Source organism: Pituophis catenifer, unplaced genomic scaffold (assembly GCF_029215685.1).
Source record: "Pituophis catenifer annectens isolate HBS135680 unplaced genomic scaffold, rPitCat1.0.hap2 SCAF_3, whole genome shotgun sequence".
In the NCBI taxonomy this organism is placed as follows: Eukaryota; Metazoa; Chordata; class Lepidosauria; order Squamata; family Colubridae; genus Pituophis; species Pituophis catenifer.
The window spans coordinates 158,364,326-158,389,756 of NW_027256883.1; the positions used below are offsets into that span (position 1 = coordinate 158,364,326).

Here is a 25,431-nt window from a genome sequence, read left to right on the forward strand (position 1 = left end):
AGTGCAACATCATGTGATCACAATGTGTGACCTCCCACTGGCTTCCCCATTGATTTAGCTTGCTGGGAGCTGGCAGTGAAGGTTGCAAATGGTGCTCATTACTGTAGGATGCTGCAAGTGTCTTGTGATCTTTTTATTATATTATGTTTTTTTTTTCTTGCACTTTTTACTCCTGTATTTTAAATTTAGTTTGTATTAGATTTTATTATAATATAAAGTCTTAATACAATTATATTCTAAATTAAACAACCATTAACATTTTTGATAGTTGTTTCTAAGTTTTAATTTGAGGTTATTAGCCTCACCATAAAGCCTATACTATCTGAGCATGTAATTTAGAGAACTTTCTAAAATATCATTGAATAATGCTAAAAGAACTATTACACGAGTATGATTTTGATCTGTCTTTTGTTCCTCACTAGGTGGATGGTGGCAGTACAGCAGAACCAAAGGAAACCTGGGAGGAGAACTGCCATCAGAATGGGCTTTCTTTGCCTTTGGAAGAGGGAGAGAATCTTTCTCACTCTTTAGAAGCAGAACACAGGTGAGAAAAGAGGCAGTTGGTTTGGAAAATATTAACCAACCAGAAATGTATAAAAATCAGTAGAGGTTTAACCAGCTCTAGAAGAAGAACATGTGATTTCTTGACAAAGCCCCATTACTCCATGTTATCCAGTACAATACAATAAAAGTTTTTGGCTTCTTGTAATGAACGTTCTTCTCTTCTGCTATCCACATGATACCCTGTGATTCATGCACTCTGATGGAAGCATTGCCTTTTTGCCATTTCTTATTGAAATGTTTCACAGGGGAGGGAAAGGAATTCCCCTCCTTATTAGTGATAAGGCAAGAATGATTGCATGGAAACAGTTTTTAATCTCCTAATCATATTTTCCTCAGTTTTGAAACCTGCATGAGGTTTGAATTGAGGCACAATTCAATCTGGCTAAGGAGCTGCTTCATTAGACACAGCAGAAGGATGACATTCACCATCTGCCTCTACACAATCCATTTTAACAAAGAATGGGGTGAAAGTAGATCATTTTTTATATTTACTGTCTAAGAACCAAAACAATATTTTGTTTAAAAACTGTCTATTCCTTCACTCCTGTCAAATGTTAAAGAAGTGTACAATATAGCATGTAACAATTATTCAAGTATGTAATTTAAGTTATTTGAGAGTAATAGTTTTATTGTAATTAAAGAAGACACAAACAGGATTTGTGCCTTACTACGGCCTTAATGCAGGATTCCTCAAATTTTGTGGTTCTGCTCTTCCCAAAATACTTGATGAATTTCTGTGACACCACCTCACCATGAATAGAACAAATTATTTCATTGACAAGACATACATTTTAATATTTAAATCACAGGGTCCTCAGACTCTGTGGTCCTGCAGTTGTCAATTTGAGCTTGCACAGACAAAATGAGGAACAAAGCCCAAGATAAGTTTTGACAGTGCTCCCACTGTCTATACAAGGCTGATCAATATAAAAAATAGTGACACCACCCCCTTACATCCAATTGTTCATAACCCCCAAGGAGTTATCAGCACAGCCCACAGTTGAGAACCTTGTCTTGGTACTTCTTAATCACCATTCTCACTTTTTCTTTAACTGCTTCATTTAACTCTTAGCCTAATTTGCTTTATTAAAGTATTTCTCTCCTACAGAGCAATATTGTAAAATAGCTGTAAATGATCTTGTGCCTAAGGAGTAAAATATATTTTTCTCCATAATGACATATTTAATCCTGTCCCTTTTCTATTTATTCTTTATCTTTTCCATGCTAGATTACTGAAAGCAATGGGATGGCAGGAATATCCTGAGAATGATGAGAATTGCCTTCCCCTCACAGAGGATGAGCTCAAAGAGTTCCAAATAAAGTCAGAGCAGGTATGGTCAATTTAGCATCATTTTATTTTGTAACTTATGTGTCGAAATCTCCGAGAACATTGATTATAATAAACGAAGAGGTCAAAATTAAATCATTTTGTTTTGGTGCATCTGACAACAATTAATAAATTTTGAGTTTATTTTGACTGAAAAGGAGAAACAAGTATGAACATTTTCTTTCCTTTCTCTCTAGCTAAGAAGAAATGGTTTTCGGAAGAGTGAATTTCTTCGAGGCCAAGGCAGCAGTCAACTATTCTCCCACTGGAGAAGCACTTTTAAGACAGAGTTTGAAGAGTCAGACACAGAAACAAGTAGCAGTGAAACTTCTGACGACGATGCCTGAAGTTGGGCACCAAAAATCCATAATATAAAACCAACCCAGCAAACTCAGTTTGTAGTTCAGCACATAAATGTTTGGGGTTCGAATGAAGCAGAGTTTATTCTATCTCAAGTCTGTTCAGTTTTTTATTGTTGAAAACTTCATGCACAAGGGAAAGAATTATATCCCAAAGAAGAAAGCTATTGGCTTACTACTTTTTGATTTTGCCCTTCTGTGCTTCATAGAGAACAATCCATTCCGCCTTCTGGAGCAAGGCATGGGTTCAGTCTCATCAGGAGCAGGATGCAAAAGACTTAAGTTGGGCAACCACAAGCTTCTCATACTGCCGTCCACATTGCAAAATGTTGTGCGGCAATAATGTGCTAAAACAATCATTGTCAATGACAAAATGGCTACGGAAGTTCTAATTGTGTTAAATTAATGCTAATAACATGGAACTTTTTTATTTTTTGGCGGCTCGGGGAGCTTCATCACTTAACCAGGCGTGTTTGGTTTTTCTTTTTTTTGGGGGGGGGAGGTACAGCTGTAAAATATTTGGATATAGGAATTGTTTGTGTTCTTGCAACCTTGATATTCAGGGTGGATTGTTAAAATATAAAATTTTTGTGGGATTTCAAAGATTAAGATTATTTTGATAACATTATTTACAGATTTAAAAAAGTGACTATCACATTGAGTCTGTATGAGGGGGAAAACTACTGCATCAAAAGATAACTAACTTGGAATAAATATTTTGCATCAGTTTGCCAATTCTGAGTCTGTCGTTTCTCAAGTTACTAGTTATAGAGTTCTTAAATAAGACTTTCTTATATTTCAGTCTTAAAATAGTAATTTTTCAAAAGCAGAGATCTAATTTGCTTGTTTCTTGATGAATAAGTGAATCACTCCAGTCCTATAAGTCGGATAGGTTTATAGCAAAAAAGGATATCTATAAAACAATATGAATTTCTCATTGGTAATAAAAATATTCACATTAAGTATATAACAAAACTGATAAATTTGGCAGTGATTATCCTTGTATACACCTAATATCTAATTTCTGATACAGTACACAAGGAGCATGGAGGTATAGTGCATGTGTTGCTTTTGTAAAGATTTGCTAACTTTTAATACTTTTTAAGTTTTAGCATTTGAACATTTCAAAATTTGGTTTTCCATCAGGTGAAGTTTGGTTTCTATGACTTTCAGGGCAAGTTTGTATAATTCTTTTGGAATAATATAGAAGCCATTGCTTTTGCCTTCTTTCAGGATGTTTTTTTCAACTTTTTAATCTAGGCTACAGTCCTGGAATTTCCTGGTAATTTTCTATCCAAATACTACCCAAGTGCAAATCTTAGTTTTGAAGATCATTCAAGGTTGGCCATAATTAAATTATCACAGAATTTATGAGCAGATTCATACTTTAGTCTGCCAAAACTCTCAGAATGTACTGGCATATATAAGTGCATCATAACGTTATATAATGGCTGGCATCCAAAGCACTACATTCCTAATGGTCAAGGGACAAGAGACTTACTAGAGCTGATTGTTTTAGGACACCAAAGGAGTTTTTGCTAAAATAAATAATTTGCCAAGCTAGCACTCATTAGGATTAAAGTAAGACAAACAACCTACAAAGTATTTAATTTGTAAAGTTAGTCTTGACTACTGTACATAATAGAAACCAATATACCTCAACTTCATGCAGCACACCTTGCCAGCTAGGCAAAAAGCATCTCTGTGATGCAAGAATTTAAAATTGCATGTTAAAATTATAGTGGGTTACGGGATTTGGAAATACATACTTCTGCAATTGTCTTTGGACTAGTTTTTTTAATGTTGACAGTGCTGCATTAGTAAACAATTCTGTATCCTAAGATCATAATAAAAGCATTTATATTCATGTATTCTTTCAAGTAGTGGACTATGTCACAAGGATTGCATAGCAAGCACTACACATAAAAAGCTCCTAAAGTAATTAGTCATATCCCTCCAACCATTCCTGTACTTGAAAGTTTAACAAGTGGAATGCATAAACTACTTCTGTGACATAAAACATGTAGAATGTAACTTTAGAATCTTTCTGAGGAATTTATTTCAGCAAAATATCAAAATTCCTTTGTCTATTGATGACCTTAATTGCAGGATTTAATTGAGAACAGCACCAAACAACAAAATATATTGCAGTGGAGAATAATCCTCCACTAAAGGATATTGAATATTTGAAACTACATGTTAATGTGAGAGAAAAAGTATCCATGACTAGAAATATTTTAAATGACCAGAAACATTTTAAAAGGTTTTCTACAGCAACTGTAAACAAAAATTATCTGAAACAACAATACAACTGCTTTCTTTTTCAAAAGTTAAAGTACTATCTCAAATGTGAATGAAGTACTATACACTTGTCTATGAACTGGCTCTTCATTTTGAAATACTGAGATGAAAATTACCAAGAGTTGTAATTAGTAAAATCCTCTTTGTATCCTGGACATGGTAAAAAGCAATACTTATGATTGGGTTAGCATATGAGAAATAAATGGTACAGTGTGTGTGTGTGTACATATAAACTGAATTATGTTCCTACTTAAGTAAACGGTTGAAAATTAGTAAAAAAAATTATACACTTCAGAGGAATATTGGCAAATCAGACTAGACAAAGCATGCATGATAACCATAAATATAACAGCTCACTTAGAGCAAAATGCATTTCTGTATACAGTAATAAGATAGGCTCCAGTCATGAGATCTAAGATAAATTTCCATGGATTTAATCGTGGCAAATGATGAACAGGTTCTAAAGAATGGCTGTTCCAAATATTCTGCAGCAAAAATGACCCAGCTTCACAATAACCTGGTGTCTCCTACTTAAAATTCTACCTAGGTCTAATCCTAAACTTTTTCACTATTGAACAAAGGCAAGCAACCATTTGCACTCACTATGACTTATGCCCTAGTGATGGCTTGTTTATTAATATTTATAAATGGCCATTTTAGGTTAAGGGGCTATTTGAGAGGCAAGATAGATTGCTATCTATCACTTTGCTGTGAAATGGCAAAGAAAACAAATTTCACTCCCAATACATTGTCTAGTCTAGTGTTTCGAATTAACCAGAACTCAGACGCAAAAATCTTGTAGATTATCCTGTACTGAACTTGATAGCGTTGAGTTTATTTACCGCCATCGGTGATCGCCCGAAGACTTGACAGCCCAGGTGTAGTAGCTCTAACGCAAAAAGCTACACTCAGTTTACCTTTACAACATCTATTTGCTTCATTGCGTACTGTTTTTAACTGTTTTAACGTCTCTTTTGCACCGTAGGGACGCGGTGGCTCGGCGGCTAAGATGCTGAGCTTGTCGATTGAAAGGTCGGCAGTTCAGCGGTTCGAATCCCTAGTGCCGCCTAACGGAGTGCGCTCCCGATACTTGTCCTAGCTTCTGCCAACCTAGCAGCTCGAAAGCACGTAAAAAATGCAAGTAGAAAAATAGGGACCACCTTTGGTGGGAAGATAACAGCGTTCCCTGCGTTTAGTCATGCCGGTCGGACAGCGCTGGCTCTTCGGCTTTGAAACTGAGATGAGCACAGCCCCTAGAGTCGGGAACGAGTAGCACATATGTGCGAGGGGAATCTTTACCTTTGCACGGTACCGAGCTTGTCGATCAGAAAAGTCGGCGGTTCGAATCCCTAGTATAGGTCTCCTGCGTCAGCAGGGGGTTGGACTAGATGACCTCCAAGATCCCTTCCAACTCTGTTACTATCACATCTGTTATATCAGATAATTACGGAAGACCTCTCGTTCCAAGCAGCACCACCTTCCTCTCAAAAAAAAATCCCTGCCAAGCAACAACCTTAACAATCATAAAGAATTTGCAGCCTCCGTCCCCGTGTTGAGCAATTCTCTGAAAAACAAGCCTGAGTACACCTCATTGGCTTCTTTTCACACAAACCATAAAGAAAGAAAAAAAAAACCCGTCCACCCCCGGTCACGCTAACCACGAACGTCCTCCAGCCACCTCCTTCCGCCTCTTTCAACGTCCCACTTTGATGACGCGACGATGCGCGTCGCCTGAGACGAGAGTCTTTTGCCGCGAGATTTCCGGTGGAACAAACCGTCCCGAAATGCTTTGCGTCTTTCTTTTTGCAATCGGCGCCTCGGAGCAGGATGGGTGAGTTGCTAGAGGGAGAGGGACGTCGTGGTTTCATCCGCCGCCATCCGCCCCGCTAGACATCCCCGCGAAGCTCCCGGTCGGGTAACGGGGAGAAGGATGTTTATCCCGTTAAATGCGCGTGATATTCTGGTTAGTTTTGTGTAGCAATTGCCACTCGGCCTGCTTTGGATCCGGACGCCTCTTCGGCCTTTGCTGTGTGCTGCCGCAGTATAGCCACCTCTTCTTAAGGAGAGAAGGGACCTTTAGGGAGCGAAAGTGCTTTCTCGCCTTAAAGCCCCTTTTTTGTCCCTTTGCCCGACGTTGCAATGATGAAACTTTTTCCACTGCTGCATTAAGGCCGAGTTTGCCATGCGGAGACTTACCTTGGAGAACTGAGTAACCCTGGGCAGAAGGAACTCCTGCAAAAGCTCTGGAGGGACAACTTTAATGACCACACTTAATGCATTCTATTTCGCTTGATTTTTCTCTTTTACGCAGGTATCTCCAGGGATAATTGGCACAAACGCCGCAAGACCGGGGGAAAGCGGAAGCCCTACCACAAGAAAAGAAAGTATGAGTTGGGGCGACCTCCTGCCAATACCAAAGTATGTGCGCTGAATTGTTTAGCGGGGAAATGTTTGGGAAGAGTTCAGGCTGCTGTTGGTGGGAGTAAAGTATTAGTAAATTTCCTGGAAATTGTGGATTGCTATACAGGCCAATTGGGAAACCCTCTTTCCAGGCAGAAAGAACACATGGAAACTTCAAGTGTGCTTCATTCTGGACTAATCCAGAATACTGTATTAATAGCAGATAACGAGAAATTTGTTAATTCCAAAATGTCCAGGTAAAGGATAAATGAAGTTTTATATGATATGTCTGTAACAAAACTTTATCTCTGATATAACAATAGTATGGGTTATGCACACGTGTTTTTAAGAACTGTTATTAATGTGCCCCTGAATTTAATTGCAATACCATTTTTATATGTAGTCAACAATGATTGATGTTTGTTTATGTGTGAAACAGATACGAGCTACTTTAGGTATACCCCAGTGTTGCTTATCCGTGGTGGAATGCTTAATCGGGGCACCATGTCACTAATTAATTTGAAATTATTGTAATCCTTAAAAGATTTGAAGTAAACTTAAATTAATTTTGGTCATGTTGAGATAATTGCATAGTGCTTTAGCTTGGAGATTCTGTTCCTCTGATGTGGAGGCAACTGGAGTGATGAGAAGTACACCTTAGGTGAGTGTGTAGACTGTTCTGGTCTTCATCACAGTCACCAATGCTAGGGGTCGTCATAGTTACACTGACCATGTTGCCATGTAGGATGGACATTTGAGGCAAGATTTTAGTTCCATGAATTGCTGTGTTTGAACAAACTTGTGGTACTTTGTTGCAGATTGGCCCCAGAAGAATTCACACGGTAAGAGTTCGTGGCGGCAATAAAAAATACCGTGCTCTGCGTTTGGATGTTGGAAACTTCTCTTGGGGATCTGAATGTAAGTGTAAAGTAGATGTTCTGTAGGGAGTGGGGGGGGCAGGTGTTAGTGACCTAACATAGAAGCACAAATAGGAAAACTGTGATGATAACTTTGACCTTAAGAGAGCTTTGGTGAATTCCTAGCTCTCAGTGATAAGAGTGTCATAGTTACCCTGAGTATGTATGCATTGTTTATAGGGATGTTAAAGGGGAGACAAATTGTTTAAGCTTGAAAGGTATTGTTCAAGTCTGATAAAAACTGAGGTGTTGAGATAGAAATAATGAAAAATATTAGCTAACTTTAAACAAGCGGTCAGCATGGATTTAAAGACTTATTCAGTGATGAAGAGACAAGAATGTTGTAGATGGCACTATTAAAAAAAACAGCCGTGCAATAAATTTGAACCTTTGCTTGCATGTTTAGTTTGCTACCCCACTAGTATTTCGGGGAAGGAGGGGTTGCAAGATTTGCTTAAGAGTAGCTTTGTTCCTATTCAGGTGTACCTAACTGGTCAGTTCATAATCCTGGTGTTTGGTCCGTGAGGTTAATCACTGCAGATTCTGTATTTACTTTTTTTCATATTTGTACTGAGCTTGGTTATGAGGACTGTATTGGAGCTGCTGAAGATAACATAAGATTTACAAGTCTATTTTTGTATTTTTTAATTAGAGGGCTGATTATGATATTTTGCAGAAATATTCACGGGGAATCACTGTTGTGACACAAGCTCGGCCCTTTTTGCATCATCATCAATGATGTTGCACATATGTGTAAAGGGGGCAAGCTTATGTTGCAAATACATTCATATTCTCCAGTCATCCTAGTTTGTGGAATTCATAGTTTGTAAATTTTCTTTTTAAAATTCTGTTCTTTATTCTTTTAAATGAGATGATTTTAGAAATGGAGGCAGTCAAAATTTGCTGCTCCTTTATAAAATAAGAATTTATACAGATCCTGCAGTGTGTGAAGGCCTATTTTATGTATTCCCAAGATTCTTACAGCATTCAGGGTTTTTTAATAAATTTTTTTTTAATATATAAAGATAAATTCCTTTTCTTGCAGGCTGTACCCGCAAAACCAGAATAATTGATGTAGTCTACAATGCATCCAATAATGAGTTGGTGCGCACAAAGACCCTGGTCAAAAACTGCATTGTCCTCATTGACAGCACACCATACCGACACTGGTATGAAGCCCACTATGCCTTGCCCCTTGGGCGCAAAAAGGGTGCCAAGCTGGTAGGTGACATGTTACTCTACTCAGAGGTTTAAAAATATATTTGTCTTCTGATGATGATACCATTAACCAGTTCTGCTGCTGAAAGACAATGATGGATATCTACTGATCTGAAGGAGACATGAGACCAAGCTGTGTAGGGTCCCTTTCCTATATAGAGCATCTTAGTGCTGAAGTATGAAGACAAATGTTTTGAATAAAAAGGATTCTATCAGTTACTGTTCGTGGATTCCAAGCTGAAAAATGCTTATAGTCTGTTATCCCATCAGTGCTCGGATCTCAATTTATTTATTTGGTAATTGTTTTAGAGTAATAAAGAGTTCAGCACACCGGTCATGCTGTGTAAGATTGTATTAGGAGAATGCACAATACCCAAAGCATTTTGATTGCCCTGGGTATTGGCTGAAACAAAATCTGGAGAAGTTTGACGGGATGAGTAGGACAAGACCTGTGTACCTCACATCTATAGCTCTTCCTCTAAGTTGGCCTATGTATGTACATTTATTATTTGTATTTTCCTAGTGCCTTCCCTTGACTGCCACTATGTTTATTTAGACCCTGCACATCTAATTGGCACTCTTGTATTTCCAGTTCTTTCCTGACTACAAGGAATTAGGCATTGGTGGCTATAGGGAAGTAGAGGGGGGAAATGGTGCTTGGAAAATGGGGGTGATAGGCTGGTTGAATAAACTGCTGTTCAAGCTGTGGAAATTGGCAGTGACCAAAGTTAATCTGACTTTGCAGTATGTCCAACCGGATAAGATGGCCTCTCCCACCCAGTGGTTTCTTTTCCCTTCCACTTACGCACATAACATGTTTTGGTCTAGGCATAGACAAGTTGTTTTTATGTGCTGGACAGTTTACACCATTTCACACAATGCTAGCCTTTAATTTTACAACCCCAAAATGTGTTTCAGGTGTTTGTGAAGTTATGGGAAATAACAACCACTTATACTTCTGCTTTTGTTCCAGACTCCAGAGGAGGAAGAAATTTTAAACAAAAAACGTTCAAAGAAAATTCAAAAGAAATATGATGAGCGGAAAAAGAATGCCAAGATCAGTAGCCTCCTGGAGGAGCAGTTCCAACAAGGAAAGCTACTTGGTAAGATGTAAAAGACAGAAAACTGAGCTTGCTTGACACAGCAGAAGACTTAAACAGATGTACTATTCTGATAAATTATGTGATGGTGGCAGTCAGAGTTGACAAATTTGCAGCTTCGTTATTCTAGGGCAGTATTTACTTGTTTCAACTCTTGGTATACTATTTAGCTTGACAATTGTTAGAGCCTTTGCCTAGTTCTTGCTACTTTATATAAGTTAGAACCAGAAATTCAAATGTCGGGTGATTACCATGTTTGACCAGAGATTTGAAGTTGACCTTGTGATGAAAACTTTGTCCAGTTCTGCTGCTGAATGTGAGTGGTGACATATCAAGTTCTGAAGGTAACTTCATCTGTAGGAAGACCATTAAATTTTTAAAGGCCTACACATTGTGAGAAGATGCGCATAGTTGTCTATGGAGTTAAAGCAAGAAAGATTTTGCATTTAAAGAAGCGTGTTCACTAGTCTTAACTGACACATTTCCTTTAATTTTGTCCTTTCCTTTTTCAGCTTGCATTGCCTCCAGACCTGGACAATGTGGCCGAGCAGATGGCTACATTCTGGAAGGCAAGGAGCTAGAATTCTATCTGAGGAAGATCAAGGCCAGAAAAGGCAAATGAATACATTTATTGTATCCCACAGGCTTAATAAATATCTCGAGTCTTGTTATAAATGATTAATGTGGTTATTGGGACAAAGTAATATATCAGTGGTCAGTGCTAGAGTGGAATTTATACAGATGTGGGCTGTAGATTGGAAGAAAGTCTCAGTTTACTTCAATCTGGCGCCAAATGTGTTTCCTTGTAGGCCAAGCTATGACTTAACTGCAGCCCCAAGAAAAACAATTTGAGATTTCTCACTGATTTTTTCAAAAGTTATTTAGTTTTCTAAACTTGTTGCATTTTTATTTGGGAGAGGACCTGTTGTTGCTGCCATTCCCTGGTTGAAAATGGAGGCACGATGAGGTAGATTTTCAGAAATGCTTGCACCTTATGTGAAATTATATAACTATACAATTGCTGAAGTATACATTGATGGAAAGCTGGACAAATGCGTAAGCTAAATTGAACAACTGAAATATAATATTAAGCAAATCTAAATGTTGCTCCTTCATTGAGAGCGCTTTTATATTTAGTATGCAGATTAATAATTTTCAGTGCCCATATTTTTCTCAAGTCACAATTTAAAAATGTTATTGAGGAGCCAGTTTCACTTAAGAGTGTGATTTACGTCTGAATAAACAAGATTATGCTGTTTAATTTTGAAATTGCATGGATTCCAATGAAATAAATTAAGAATTACTAACACAAAGTATCTTCCTAGTTGAATATTTGGCTCATCTGGATTTTACTATTATTCAGATACCTATATAATAAAAAGTTGTAGAACACACACTTTTAAAAGATTATTTATTAATCATAAAGTAAACAAAATTTGGTTAGATTATTAAAGAAAATACATATCTGTAAATATATCTAGCACAAAAAAACCCATACAGCTAAGTACAGAAGGCACAAAGAATTCAACATGTTAGGTTACTTTTGTGAAAAAGGATCTATGACCAAATAAATGGCAATGTGTTTACCATAAAAGAGGCGACTTATGGATTGTGGGCTGCTGGGGATGATTGGAAGGAGAACATAGGAGCCCAGTTTTATGTACCAGTAAATGTTTTTTGTTTTTACTTTACTAGGAGTTCAGAAATTTATCTCACAGCAACCATACTTGCTTTTTTGTGTGCTGATGAAAATGGTCAGGAACTCTGGTTTATAAAAATACAACTTGAAAATATCTCCAGTTCAGGAGTGTCAAACTCAATTTCATTGAGGGCTGCATCAGGGTTGTGTTTGACCTTGGGGGGCTGGGGTGGGTGTGGCCAGCTTGATGTCACTCATGTCAGGGACGCCTGTGGTGGCCCAAGCGCTCTTGTGATGAAAATGGGCTCCCAAGCTCCGTTTTCTGCTGCGATGGCCTCCTGCAACCCTTTGCCAGTGAAAATGGAGCTTGGGAGGGCCACGTGTGGCTCTCCCATGCTCCCTTTTTGCTGGCAGAGGCACCGTGGGCCGGTCTGCTGTTTCCAGGGCAGCTCCGCGGGCCAGATCTAAGCACCTCGCGGGCTGGATCCGGCCCATGGGCCTTGAGTTTGACAACCCTGCCAAAGTTGATCAAATAATTGCAGCCAGAAATCTTGAGTTATCTGTTGATCTTAGCTAGATGTTGGTTCAGTACTGCTGATGCTGTCATCTAGGGATCCTACCACAATAATAGGTATATCTTTTCTCTCTATTTCTGCATTGTGAGAAGCACCGGTTTCACTAATTCCGGTTTCCTCGTCCTCTGTCTCTTCTTCGTCAATACGGCCAACCGCCTCTGGATCTTCTCTGCGATTGAAGTTGGGACTGGCAGAAGAAAAGATACCCTCAGATCTCAAGCGCAGTAACTGAGGGTGGGAAATCCGGTTGCCCTTCCCAAAATTTTTGAGGCTAATTGCTGGAGAGGCAGCAGCAGCATAAAAGCGGTTGAGCAAAGGTGTCTGTATGCGGTTCATGCTGGGTGATGCATCGACCTGCTGATTCTGCTCTGGGTCATCACTCATCCTACACAAAGGGGGAAAGACAATTCAGTACATGCACAACTGAGTGAAATGAAAAATCGGGATAATTCATGATTCCATTCAAACTGACCCAGTTGCAGGGATAGTGACTTGGTATTTATAACGTGCAAAGCAATAAATTTACTGACCATATTTTACTGATCTAAGTATAAATTAACTGAATTAAGTACACTGACTAAGCCAAGTGAGAGAAATAAATTGATGGTCTGACCCTACCTAGTAACTCCTTTAGCACACTAAAGGTGCTTTGAGAACTAAGGAAGGACAGATCTATAGTGGCCCACCTATGCTGTGGCATTCTCCAGTAGAGTATTCCAGTCAATTGCTTCTTGAAGTGAATCTTGTTGAGTACAACAGAACACCTGTGCTATACATTGCCACCTGTGGGAGGTGTCTGAAATTTCACATTTGGTGTGCTCTTAGTGCCCTTCTAGTAAATGTAGAATTTGCTTTAATATAGAATTTTTTTTTATTTGCAGGAACAGGTGTTGCTACGTGAGTTTTGCCCCATTTTACAACCTTTCTTGCCACAATTGTTAAGTGAATCATCGCAGTTGATAAATTAGTAACATGGTTGTAGAGTGAATCCCGCTTCTTCCTCAGTTTTGCTTGTCAAAAGGTTGCAAAAGGTGATCACATGACCTTGAAGCACAGCAACAGTCAAGTATGACTCGGTTGCCAAACATGAATTTTGATAACATGATCATAGGGATGCTACAAAGGTCATAAGTGTGAAAAACGGTCATAAGTCATTTTTTTAGTGCCACTGTAATTTTGAACTAAATGAACTTGTAAGTCGACTACCTATATTTTATTTTATAATGGCTAAGTTAAATAAGCAAGTTCTATCATATAGTATGATGAACTGCTTTTTTTCCCTTCATAGATGACTTTAAACAAGTTCCTGATCCCTAAGCAAACTATCTTCCATGAGTGATAAACAAGCTTCTCTTGGGTTATAATTCCCATCATCCCAAACCTCATGGACACAGTGGTTATAGCTTATGAAAGCGAGAATTTAATGATACCTTGGAAGGAAGATAGTGGATATATGGGATTGTAGGAGAGCTTTGCTAGTCTGGTTAAAATTCAGTCTGGTGCATCGGTTAAAGCAAGCTGCTGGTCATGGAAGCTTATGACTTATTATTAGTTGTATTGTATTGTATTGTATTGTATTGTATTATGACTTATTTATTAGTTGTAAAAAGTTACCAGATTACATCTGAATATCTAGGAGGAGCTTTGTTCATCAATTTGGTTTCCATCTAGTATCAATAAATTGTCTTACTACTGTGCTTGTTGATGCTTTCATGAATGCCAATCATGCTATTTATTCCTCTTCAATTTCCTTAAAATTTATTTCAAGTAGAAACTTGCTTGCTCCCGAACTGCCAATGTGCAGTTTAGAAAATTAGAAATTTTTCAAGATAGGAATTGGAAAGAATAAATTATCTTGCAGAGAGACGTGCTCCAAATGTTTCATGACAGCATGAATATTCATATGTTATATGATAGATTATATCTTATCACATTATCTTATTGATTTGGACAAGGAAGTTCACAAAAGCAGAGCTAGGTAGTTGTCTGATGACAAACACATTTGGCAATTAAACTTACCGCATATCAAAGGTGGAGCCCATGAAGGAAGGTTTCAAGGTCTCTGCCAGTGTGGCCGTTGTGTAGGGTGGTTGAGCTGTAGATTCATTCCAATATTTGTCCTTCACAGTTGGAGGCAAGTTCTGGTACATGTCATCCACTGAAAGCAATGATACCTAGCCAAAAGAGAGAATTGTTCTGTTTTTTAAGAGTAGCTGGTGAAACTACATATCTATTGATTACAGTGCTTCAAAGTTAGATTCAAATCTTTGGTTTGCATAATTGTCCCTTTTAATGTCTGCTTTCAGAGTTAGAAAAAAATGAAAAGCAGATGTTGGAACAATTAGAAATTATTCTTATGATAGGCTTTCAGTGCCATTTTGCCATACAGTCTGAAATTAAATACGTCTGACTCTGACAGCATCAGGTGGAGAACTGACTCTGACAGCATCAGGTGGAGAAAGGCTGGGATTACCCATATTTCCCAGATTAATTTCATGCTCTTGTAGCTGCCATAAGGATATTTTAAATCACTAGCAATAGTTAACATCCTGATGCACCAGTTTCTAGACCAGGTATAATTTGTGTCTAAGTAGCATATTTCCTATTTTAAGCACTTATGTAAGACTCACCTGAAAGTTTCTGTCTATCAATTTATTAGTTTCAAAATCATCATCATCCTCTCCAAAGGGATTAATTATTTGTTCTGCCACCTATATGGGAGGGAACATTTATTCAGTATTTTGAAGATAGCTGTGAATCCGCTTAAAATGAACCACATTAATCTGTAGCTACGTATGCATAAAGGTTAGCTACGTAGCAAGAACATTACTGTACATTAACAGTCCAAAGGCATTCTGTTAAACAGAAATAAATGAACATTGTATATAGATTGTAATGCAACTTAAAAACATTAAAAAGCTGAGTTTCACCAGCTACATCTTGTTGCCTGAAGAGGAAAGGATAGTTGATAGATTCAGCAAACTTTCACTGGGGGAAATGCAAGATAGGCTATCTAATATTTCATTCAATATCCTGACAGTGTTTTTTAGCTTCTGGTTTGTTTCATACAAGTTTATTCCAAAAGTGGTATCACTACATTTTAAGTAGAGTGACACAATTTGTGGAACAAACTGGCACGAAACCAACCAAAAGTTCAAAAGTGAAAGTTTGTGCAATCTATTTAAGAACTGTACCAGATTAACTGTAGGATAGGTCCTATGGCAGGTGTGCTTTGAGCCATTTATTATTATTAAATGATTACTGTAATATGAAAAAACGTCAAGCTATTTGGTAGAAGCCAACATCCTCACCTTCAGCCACCCAGCATAAAAGAAGAACTGTAGGAGTGTGGGCAAGGGAACATACATGTCTAGTTCTCCACCATGAGCTGGATCCAGGAACTGGCGACCAACCACACAAAATGCAAAGAAAGAATAGACTGCTATAGTGACCACCTGTGGAGAAGATGGCATTCATATCTGGTATTAGACATCATCATTGGGCTCAGCAATTTTTTAAACCAATCCATTTTCCCATTTACATGATTTTCTTAAAACCTTTATTTCATGCACATCCACCGCCCACTTATAAAACAGTGAAACATTCCAAATATTTCACTGTGGCTCTTTATTTTTTATTTGTTTTAATTTGCTTTAGTAGCTGTAGCAGCAGACATGAGCTATGTATGTTTATATGTTTTCTGTTGCACTGACCTGTGTGTACACTAGGGGGATACTGATCCAGTCAAAGTGAAAAAGCATGCTGCATTTGGCACGGTAGAGGTTCAGCTCCTGCATGGAAAAAACCCAGAAGCTTCAGAATTTGCAGCTTTGTTAAACAGTTTGCGATGTACAGCAATATCCAGCTTTTAACTAAGTCCAGTTTGAGGCTTCCTTTAAATTGAAGTGTAACTTTCCATTAGGCTTATAGATAAGATGGATAAGTGTGTTCAGCCAATTCATGAAATCGGGGTTATTTTGCAGCATAGATGGGATATGTGAAATTAAAATCATAATGTAGGAGGCAACAAATTGAAGTCACATTTATATAAATGATAATATTCTTTAGATTTATATAGATTAATAGGGTTTTTTTGCCTGATATTGGGCCTCAAGAAGGCAAGAATGTCTCAAGAATGCCAAGAATAGCCCTGACAAATGCAAAACAAGAATTGGAATAATTTAAACTTGGGTACTTATAACTTCCTCCGTTGTTCCTTGAACTTACATCCATGAGCAATCTAAGTGCCACATCATCGCGGACCCTCCCTTCTCGTCGTGCCTGAGCAGCTAGATTGGTGAACCACACGCAAGGGATCCAATACTTGTTGAAGTCTGAATGGAGACTTTCGTATTTCTTACGTTCATCCTGTGTCATAAAACCTGTAAGAGGGGGATATGGGAAAGTTGGAGAAATTGGCTTGGAAGCTGGTTCAAAATATGGACTCAGTCACATTACTACAGTAATACTTTGTACTGTATTAGGATGAAGGAATATTAGGTATGTTCGCTGCCCTGAATTTATAAACATAATAAAGATGGGATTATAAAAATCTTTTTAAAAGAACAGACATTTGACAGGGACGATATTATGGCCTAAGGAAATTGAAACTGAAAAAGTGCAAGGCCCCTTCTCAGTTCCTTGCTTTGTCACTCCAGTTTCTCAAAAACCACTCACTTGAAAGATTTAAAATACGGTATCCTTTCCCAACCTACCTGGGACTTATTAAAAAGTCCACTAAAATTATAAGCCAACAAATTGGGGAAATTTGCTTAGAACATGATGCATTATAGGCAGCCTATGCAGCAATTATTCTGAGTTCCCGAATTAGCTATTAGCAAAAGCAGTTTTAGTGATGTTCCTGAAGAAAACATTACATCCAAATAGTTTTATAGAGATGCAGTTAAAAAAAAAACATTAATAAAAGTTGTCCCTAATCTTGTGCCCTCTAAACGCCAGTTGTAGTCCTAATATTCTTGAGGGCACCATAGTGAAGAAGACTGCCAGTGAGTAGATGAGCCAATGCAAGGGCTGAGAGCCCTGCAAAATAATCAATACTGATTTTCCCTCTGGATTCCTGTTTTTCTCCCCCACCCCCACCCCGGGCGATAGCCCAAAGTGAGAAGCTTCTCTGCATCCACTTTCACTCCCTCAGCCTTATATCTTTCCTTCCCAGTCAGGCTCACCAGCTTCTACGATATGGTCCATAGTGGGGAATCTCTTAAGCACTCTAGTGCTGACTGAACGCAGGATCAGGACAGAAGACAGGTTGGCATAACGAATGAGTGTGCGCCGCAAAATCCGACCCTTCTCATCTTTCCCATGAACGTTGCTGGAAATGACGCACATCAACTGATCTGGCAGGGGAATGCTGGTGTATTGGGCCCACCAACGGTTCACAATCAGTGTGACGTAAAAACCTGCCAAAAGAGAAGTTCAGTGGTCCTAAAAGAATAAGGGCTGCGACCTGTTCCTTGTACAAAGATGAGGGACAGTAACCAATTTTAGTGAGTGGCTGTTAGAGTTTCACATATTTCAAATCCAAAGGCTATTGAAATCACTGTTGTTTTAAACTATTGCTTTACATCTGATTTGAGACAACCTACCTTTCTAGAAATTTCTTGCTCTTCTGGTTTTATATGATGCCAAAAAGAGGATGAAGGCTCATTAATAAATCAGTTACAAAAATAAAGCTGAAGATGTACGGCACTGTTAGATTGTTGATTACTGTGTGGTAGCAAAATATCAAATAAATATTATACGCAAATATATATTACGCAATATGTAGATGGATATATTTAGTTGATAAATTAAATATACAATACAAGCATGAAATTTAGGCCTCCAGATCTGGGCTGCAAAACTCAAATCATCACAACATGGATTCAATGAGTTTCTCTGTACATTTGCTGCTATCTGGGGTCATCTGGGTGTTTGTAGCCCTGATAAAGATAGCACCAATACAATGAAAGGTCAGAGACCAATCGCCAAAGATCTTCAGAGTTGCTGCACTTAAAGAATAGTTCTGTTTCCCAGTTTAGATATAGCAATAACACTAGCAATAGTACTTAGACTTCTATACCGCTTCATAGTGCTTTACATCACTCTCTGAGTGGTTTACAATGTCAGCATATTGCCCCTAAAAATCTGGGTCCTCATTTTACCAACCTCAGAAGGATGGAAGGCTGAGTCAACCTTGAGCCTGTCAGGATCAAACTCCAGACTGTGGGCAGAGTTAGCCTGTAATACTGCATTCTAACCACTGCATCACTAGGGCTCAATATCAACATGCTTAGAAGGGTCTGAAAACTTCAACTGTGTGAAAAGCCACAGCCATCAAAATCTCACTTTACTAGAGTAAATGCTTTCCAGACCAGTTTCAAAAAAAAAATACAAGAAATCCAGCCAGTTGTACTGAGTCAGGACAGTAACAATCACAAGCAGCATAAACAGAGAAGCTTGATGTGTTTCCTGTGTTCTGGAGCATGACATAGATTCTTCAAACCTTAAAAGAAAGAAAAATGGCCCTGCAGGGAGACTTATTGTTCATACAACCTCATTCTTTTCAGCAATAATAAACTAATACCCAAGGTACCCACAAGATGCAGTTGTGGCCCATAAGAAGGTGACCACTGAAGCTCTATTTTTAAGATGCATCACAGGCAGGAACTTTGGTCACACAATCATGGGTACCATCTTGATTTTACTGACCATACCAACTAATTTCTGAAAAGTTACCCTTCGTGTCCTTTTTAGAGCAAAACTTGCAAAGGAATGTTCTTTACTGAAGGAAAACTGGATCCATCATACTATCAGTTTGCCCTCAAATGTTGGCTATGTTCATTCTGCATAATGTAGGCATTAATTCTCTTATACCAGACTGCCACTTCCCTTTTCATTTTAGTTACTTGATTTCTCCTCCTTCACTTCCCTTTTTCCACACCCAGGCCTTGACATTTACCTTGTGGCTATGTTCTACTTCCCCATCTCCTTCTCTTTAATCAGCCCTTATCCCAACCCTGGAGTTTAAAAAGGACACACCTCAGTGGATTGTGACTCCAGAGTTTACAAAGGAAATGTTTCCTTGGGAATGGAAGGAGAGGGGCAGACAAGGGGAGGGAAGTACAAAGCTCCATACAATGAAAAGGATTATACTGGAAGTATTCCTTCCTAGGTTCAGAGGAAAGGAAATGCTTGAGAGTTACATCAGAAAGTAGGCAGTTATCCAGAACTGCAGAATTTCTTCCCATCTATGGAAGAGGAATGTCACTTAGAGGGCCAGAAAGAAACAGTTGGGAAGCAAGGAGTTCAAAGTTTTGCATTTAGCTCTTGAAGGACAGCATGAAAATGAAACAAGGAATTCTGGGCATTTTTCTGATTATGAAAAGACAGACTGAGTAAATAATATATGGGGAAATTTCAAAGTTCTAGTACTCTAATCCAGATTTCTCTAATCCAGTGATTTCCAGATTGCAAAGGAATTCTGGATTTTGTAATCCCAGTCAGAGAGGGGGGAGAGGAGGGGAATGGCTGTGGACCTAAGGTGATGCTCTCCCAGTTTCTAGCTCGATGCCTTAACCATTACACTAAATGGCTCTCTTGTGATGATTAAATTCTTAAATTCATTTAGATTACATTCAGAATAAATTCTCAGATTTCAGGTTAATAATCATACCTAAGATAAATAAACTGCCCAGAGTCATATAAATTCAACAAATTATTATTATTATTATTACTAAAATCAACAGACTTTTAAGCCCACATTTTCACATAGGAACATATATAGGTAGGAAAGTATATAGTACCTTACAGGTCTATTGGACATTGGACTATTTCTCTGCCTAGTTCAGAACTATTACTTAGATCTGGCCCCAGGGCTTCTGTGTCTGTCTTGTTACTGGACCTAGCTAAATTCTGTCTTTAGCTAAAGAAGACAGAATTGGCTGTGGCCTCTTTTAAAAGCAAAGCAGGCACTCTCCCTTTGACCTATAGGAAGTAATATAGGATTCTAAATTACCCAGTCACTTTCCATCACATCTCTGCCATTTCAGCTGACCAATAAGAGCAGATAAACAGAAACCACAGCAAGGTGTGCATCAAGAATATGTAAATAAATCTTACCTAGGACAAAAGACAGAGGGATGAGGTCAGTGGAGTGATTGCAATATTTAGCCACATTTTCAAAGAGCCGTTTCTGATCTTCATTAAGAAGGTACCTGGGGAGAGAGAGGAAAAGATAAAAGAATTCCAAGCTAAGACTGTATCATACTAAATATTCTTCTTTAAACTAACAAGAGTTGAGGTTCTTTTGCCTATCCCTGCCAAAGCAAGTTCTCTCTTAGTCTACTTGGGTGATAATCTATGGAGTCGTAGCTCCACTGTGAACTGTAGTTTATGACTTAGCATCATATGATTGCTAGGTTCATTTTATTCCACAAACCACATTATTGTATGTATATTCTACTGTTGGGATATAAAATACGTAAGTTTCTGTAAACTGTGTTAGATGTATCATTTGTTTGTTGAACAGTGTTTAAGCTGAGCATTGATATTCCCAACACTCTGCTGCTACAGGTTGCAAGTCTTAGCATGGCACATACTCAAGATCCAAACAGACAAGATATTCAAGGTGTATTAAAACAGGCTGCTCGAAGCCTTCTCATGTTTTGCCCAGCAGTGGCTAACAAACAAAATTAGTTTCCACTTTCCCAAATGATCCATCTAATCATTTTGATGTGAGTAGAACCTGAACTAGAAGTCATAATTCATTGCAGATAAACTATAGTAAAATATTGTACAGTGTACAGCAACTAACCATTGAATGGAAAATGGTGTTCCATGGACTCAACTAGAATTTTATTTAACATATACTTTAAATTTGCATTTGCATGTTATGGTGATGAAGTCCCTTCAGTTGCTAGTTAAATTAAACATGCAATATATGCATCTCTGGGAAATAGTTCTACTGTTATCGTATGGCACATTGCAACTGTTGATGTAAAAGGAGGAGGATAAGCCTCAAATTGCTACTGCCACAGCCATTTAGACTAGATCATCTCTCCTCCAGCAGCTAACACCCAGGTAAGCAGGGAATAACACCAGACAAACAATAAAGCCAAAAACAGTGCCCTAATCAAGAAACTATCAAGGAGAAAACTACCAAGGAGAATCCAGGTAGGGCAAGCTACTCTATTATACAAACAGGAGCAAACTCCACACACACTAAACTGATAATTGTTACCTAGATCTAGATGGGTAATAAAACATATGCAAGCAAACAATCAACCTCAAAGAGATCAAGGACTTCACACCCATTTATTTATTTGGTTTGATATTTTATTTTGAGAAATCAATTTGAGTTCTTTGTTTGAGCTTTGAAGAATCTGTTTATGGTGACAACCCCTGACCATGAATGCTTAAGTGCCTGGGGAAAATAAACTACAGCAATTTTCTATATCATTGGAGAGTCCAGTGTCACTTGTCAGTTCCCCACTCTTCTGTCCACAAAGGTCTCTGTCACACAGCTTTCTGTGCAGCATTAAGGCAAGACTTCCATGGCATAAGACCTAGTTATCTTCGAGACTGCCTGCTGCTACCGACGGCCTCCCATCGACCTGTGTGCTCCCACAGAGAGGGCCTCCTCAGGGTGCCATCAGCCAAACAATGTAGGCTGGTGACCCCCAGGGGGAGGGCCTTCTCTGTGGGGGCACCTACCCTCTGGAATCAGCTGCCCCCAGAGATAAGGAGAATCCAAGACCTCGGTGCCTTCCGCCGTGCTCTTAAAACCTTCTTTTTCCAGCAAGCCAGGCTGGCCTAACACTTTTTAAAATGTTTTTAATTGTTTGTTATTGTTTTTAATCATGGGGCCAAATTTATATATATCTTTTTAATTGGATTTTAATGTTTGTAGTTTATGCTTTTACTTGGCTGTTCATCGCCCTGAGTCCTCAGGGAGAAGGGCGGTATACAAATTTTAAAATAATATAAAATAAGACAGTGGTGAAAAAAATATTTCCTTAACTGAATGCTTATCTGTTTTAGATGCTCCATTTTGCCTTTTTGAATATACCTTCTAGACAGATGTCACACCTTGATTATATAAAGTGATCTCAAGAGGGGTGCAGTTTTTGTCTTTCTGAAAAAGCCCCCATTCATCATATCTTACCAATCACAGGAATGCATACTGTAGTTCTCCCATTGGGACAAACAGCCTGATGTGGAGTTTTGAGGAATAAGTCTTATAATGTGAGGTTTCCCATATGGAATGGAAAATGAATTATCTTTCACTTGTTTTCATGAGCATCAGCCTTTGAATGGCTGGGTGAGGAAACAACAAAATTGGGGTCTTGCCATTTATTGGAATGAAATGATGAATAGGAAACTGGATTGTTATTATGGTATAACTTCATACTGATCTTATATTGTTTTTTGAGCATGTGGTTTTAATTCTGGAAGGTGAAGTCCAGATATCTTAAATTTGTTGAGCTTGAAAAACACTGCTCTATACAAACAAATAAATTTTATGTGTGTATGAAAGGGACGGAGGAAAAGTCGGGCTATAGTTCTGTGTTTTAAGAGCCTATCGTAAATTATTCTCGGGCTATGGGAAATTTGTACTGAGTTCCCCATTGCATTTTCACTTCTCATGAACATTGTCCACCTGTTTTCAAACTGTGCTTCATAGCTTTCAGGGTCAGAAAGTTATTTCACCAAACCTGTGGGCAGGGCCGTCTTAAAAGCATTATGGGCCCCAGACAAAGCAGGGCACTGGGGCCCCTGTGACAACTACTCACAGGAATAAAAATGTAAATGGTTGATAAAATTAAACATATATTTATTTTATTGGCACTTCCAACAAAATCGGTGTTGAAAAAAATAATACTCAGGAAGCCATAGAGTTGCTGTATTTATATGATACAAAGTGCATTGAAGGGTTAACATACACAGATTAGTATGGGGCCCTTATGCTCGTGGGGCTCATGGGCATCAGGCCCATGTGTTAAGACAACCCTGCCTGTGGGAAAACATTACGTTCTGGATTTCTCATGAAGTTAAGGGGAATTACAGTTCACACAGACTTCTGCTTAGAATAGGATTCATTTGCAGAAGGATGCTTGCAGAGGTACAATAATCTGTTTTGCAAACCTCTTACGTTTTAATATCTGACAAACCATTATAATTGCCAACCTACCGGTAAATGGCACTCAGTCCTGCATACAGCACAATGAAGCCCAGAAACTCCTTGTACAGCAGCTTGTAGATGCTCCCTTTCCAGCGGAAGAGCAGCTTAGAGAAGCCCCCAAAGCGAGCATTGGCCACTTTCAAGGTATATGAGACAGTCATGACTGCTCTGTCTACCTTCCGTGCAGACACAAACTAAATCACAAAAACAAAGAATGTTGAAGGTAAAGAAAAAAACTCATGAAGAGTTTTTTGAAGAGAGAATGGAGCTGAGCAAAAAGGAAGCTGCTGCAGAGCAAAGAAATACTGATTATCACTATCACAGAACATGAGTTTTAATCCAAATATTTTGAAGGATGGACATATAAGTATCATCTGCAGGCATTTGCTGCAGAATAGCTACTGCGATTAAAGTCACTGTAGATAATCATTGATAATCAGATTACAAAGGCTATGTAGTTCACTATGCAAACTGCTGCAGCAAAAATTAAGCAAGTTATTCTGCTTGGTTCAAGGAAAGTGCTCTATGCTTGCTCAGAGAGGTTGATATCTTGAACATAACCCATTGAAACAGAAACTCATGCTGAAACAATTAAGAAAGGCTCAAATTGCAATCTTAAACAATGGTCATTGGGAAGCAAGCAAACAACTGAACCTGCAGAGAATATGGCTCCATTAAAAACATAAAAGCTCTTAGAAGCATCAGTGTTGCTTTGCTTCTCAATACTTTGTAAGCTATTTGTGACTTATGATAAAATAAGTCCAGAATAAGAATAAGAAGCCAAGGGCGTGGAAAGGAAAAGAAAGACTGAAAAATGAGACCCCAACTTCTCAAAATGGCAATGCCAGAAAGGGGAGAAGGAGGAGAACCAATCCAAGTCCATTTTAGGTGACCTTATACTTTTAAATGGAGCAGCATTGCTCTATTTTAGTTCTGAAAATCAAAAGACATCATACTTTCAAGGCAGATTGAAGCTTCTCTGTTCTCTTGCATTTTTTAAGGAGGACTGGATGTTGAATAATGATGGCATTCCAAGGAGGAAAGAGAACAATTAAGGGAAGTGAACTGTTGATATTGTTTCCCACAATCCACAGTCTGTGGACAAATCACTTCAAACCAGGTGGCATTACTTTTGAATAACATATTATAATTGCACTGAGCTACCCCAAAACCAATAGATAATTGAACAACAGGAAATATGGAGAAAAGAATTTCTAAACATGCTGCTGAGTTGCTCGGTGGGCTGAAGAGGGTAATGTATAAGCCAGCAGTAGAGCTTTAGTAACAGCTGCATCACATGCATAGATAATGTTATAGGGGGATAAACTGCTCCAAAAGAGGCAGTATCCCTGCCAGGAAAAAAAAAGACTTGATGTTTGTTTATTTATTTATTTATTTATTTTATTTCTATACCGCCCTTCTCCCGAAGGACTCAGGGCGGTGTACAGCCTAATTACAAACACAAAGACAGACAAAATTTAAAAATAATTAAAATTATTATATAATAGGCCCTATTATTAGTTACTCTAAGGAAAAGAAATAAGTACTTACCTGCCATAGGATTTGGACTGCAGTTTGCTGTAAATTTTCCACTAATTTGAAGAGACCAGAACATCTGTTACAAACTTCCTTTAAATATGTTCCTCATAGTCAATAAATTAAAATGCTTAGAATGATAGATTGGAGGCTATCATACTCCAAGAATAAGGAACTATAGAACTTCACATGGGATAAGCATGATTAAACTTGAAAATGTAACTTTAAACAACTCAGAAGATTAGAAAAAAAACAGACACAAAGCTGAGTTTTGGCTCAAATTAAGTCAGGAACACATTTAATATTGATTTAT

The 25,431-nt window shown here is 38.3% G+C and overlaps 3 protein-coding genes and 3 non-coding genes across 8 annotated transcripts in view; 5 read left to right on the forward strand and 1 right to left on the reverse strand.

Moving 5' to 3' along the window:
- The window catches only part of GPBP1L1 (GC-rich promoter binding protein 1 like 1), a 44,910-nt gene extending 41,925 nt beyond the window's left edge, over nt 1-2,985 (forward strand). For all 3 annotated transcript variants that reach the window (XM_070941381.1, XM_070941382.1, XM_070941380.1), the window contains exons 10-12: nt 423-544; nt 1,793-1,895; nt 2,089-2,985. In XM_070941381.1, the coding sequence (XP_070797482.1) occupies nt 423-544; nt 1,793-1,895; nt 2,089-2,238 (375 nt within the window). In that variant the 3' untranslated portion in view covers nt 2,239-2,985. The remainder of the gene's footprint in view (nt 1-422; nt 545-1,792; nt 1,896-2,088) is intronic.
- Nucleotides 2,986-6,301: 3,316 nt separating this feature from the next.
- Nucleotides 6,302-10,861, forward strand: RPS8 (ribosomal protein S8). Its single transcript, XM_070941387.1, has 6 exons — nt 6,302-6,382; nt 6,863-6,969; nt 7,770-7,869; nt 8,914-9,089; nt 10,060-10,189; nt 10,699-10,861. Exons 1-6 carry the CDS (start codon nt 6,379-6,381, stop codon nt 10,806-10,808), a joined length of 627 nt encoding a protein of 208 aa, XP_070797488.1. The 5' UTR covers nt 6,302-6,378; the 3' UTR covers nt 10,809-10,861.
- Nucleotides 6,685-6,765, forward strand: LOC139316070 (small nucleolar RNA SNORD55/SNORD39). Its single transcript, XR_011600323.1, has one exon. It is a non-coding gene; the product is annotated as a small nucleolar RNA SNORD55/SNORD39 (small nucleolar RNA).
- Nucleotides 7,585-7,686, forward strand: LOC139316073 (small nucleolar RNA SNORD46). The gene has a single exon (XR_011600325.1). It is a non-coding gene; the product is annotated as a small nucleolar RNA SNORD46 (small nucleolar RNA).
- LOC139316072 (small nucleolar RNA SNORD38) lies at nt 10,464-10,532 on the forward strand. The gene has a single exon (XR_011600324.1). It is a non-coding gene; the product is annotated as a small nucleolar RNA SNORD38 (small nucleolar RNA).
- A 1,464-nt stretch (nt 10,862-12,325) lies between the features above and the next one.
- BEST4 (bestrophin 4) lies at nt 12,326-23,743 on the reverse strand. The gene is made up of 9 exons (XM_070941386.1): nt 23,592-23,743; nt 20,522-20,616; nt 17,587-17,820; nt 16,628-16,782; nt 16,114-16,191; nt 15,712-15,855; nt 15,031-15,111; nt 14,420-14,574; nt 12,326-12,785 (listed from the first exon to the last, which is right to left on the reverse strand). Exons 1-9 carry the CDS (start codon nt 23,741-23,743, stop codon nt 12,395-12,397), a joined length of 1,485 nt encoding a protein of 494 aa, XP_070797487.1. The 3' UTR covers nt 12,326-12,394.
- Between the last annotated feature and the right edge of the window lie 1,688 nt (nt 23,744-25,431).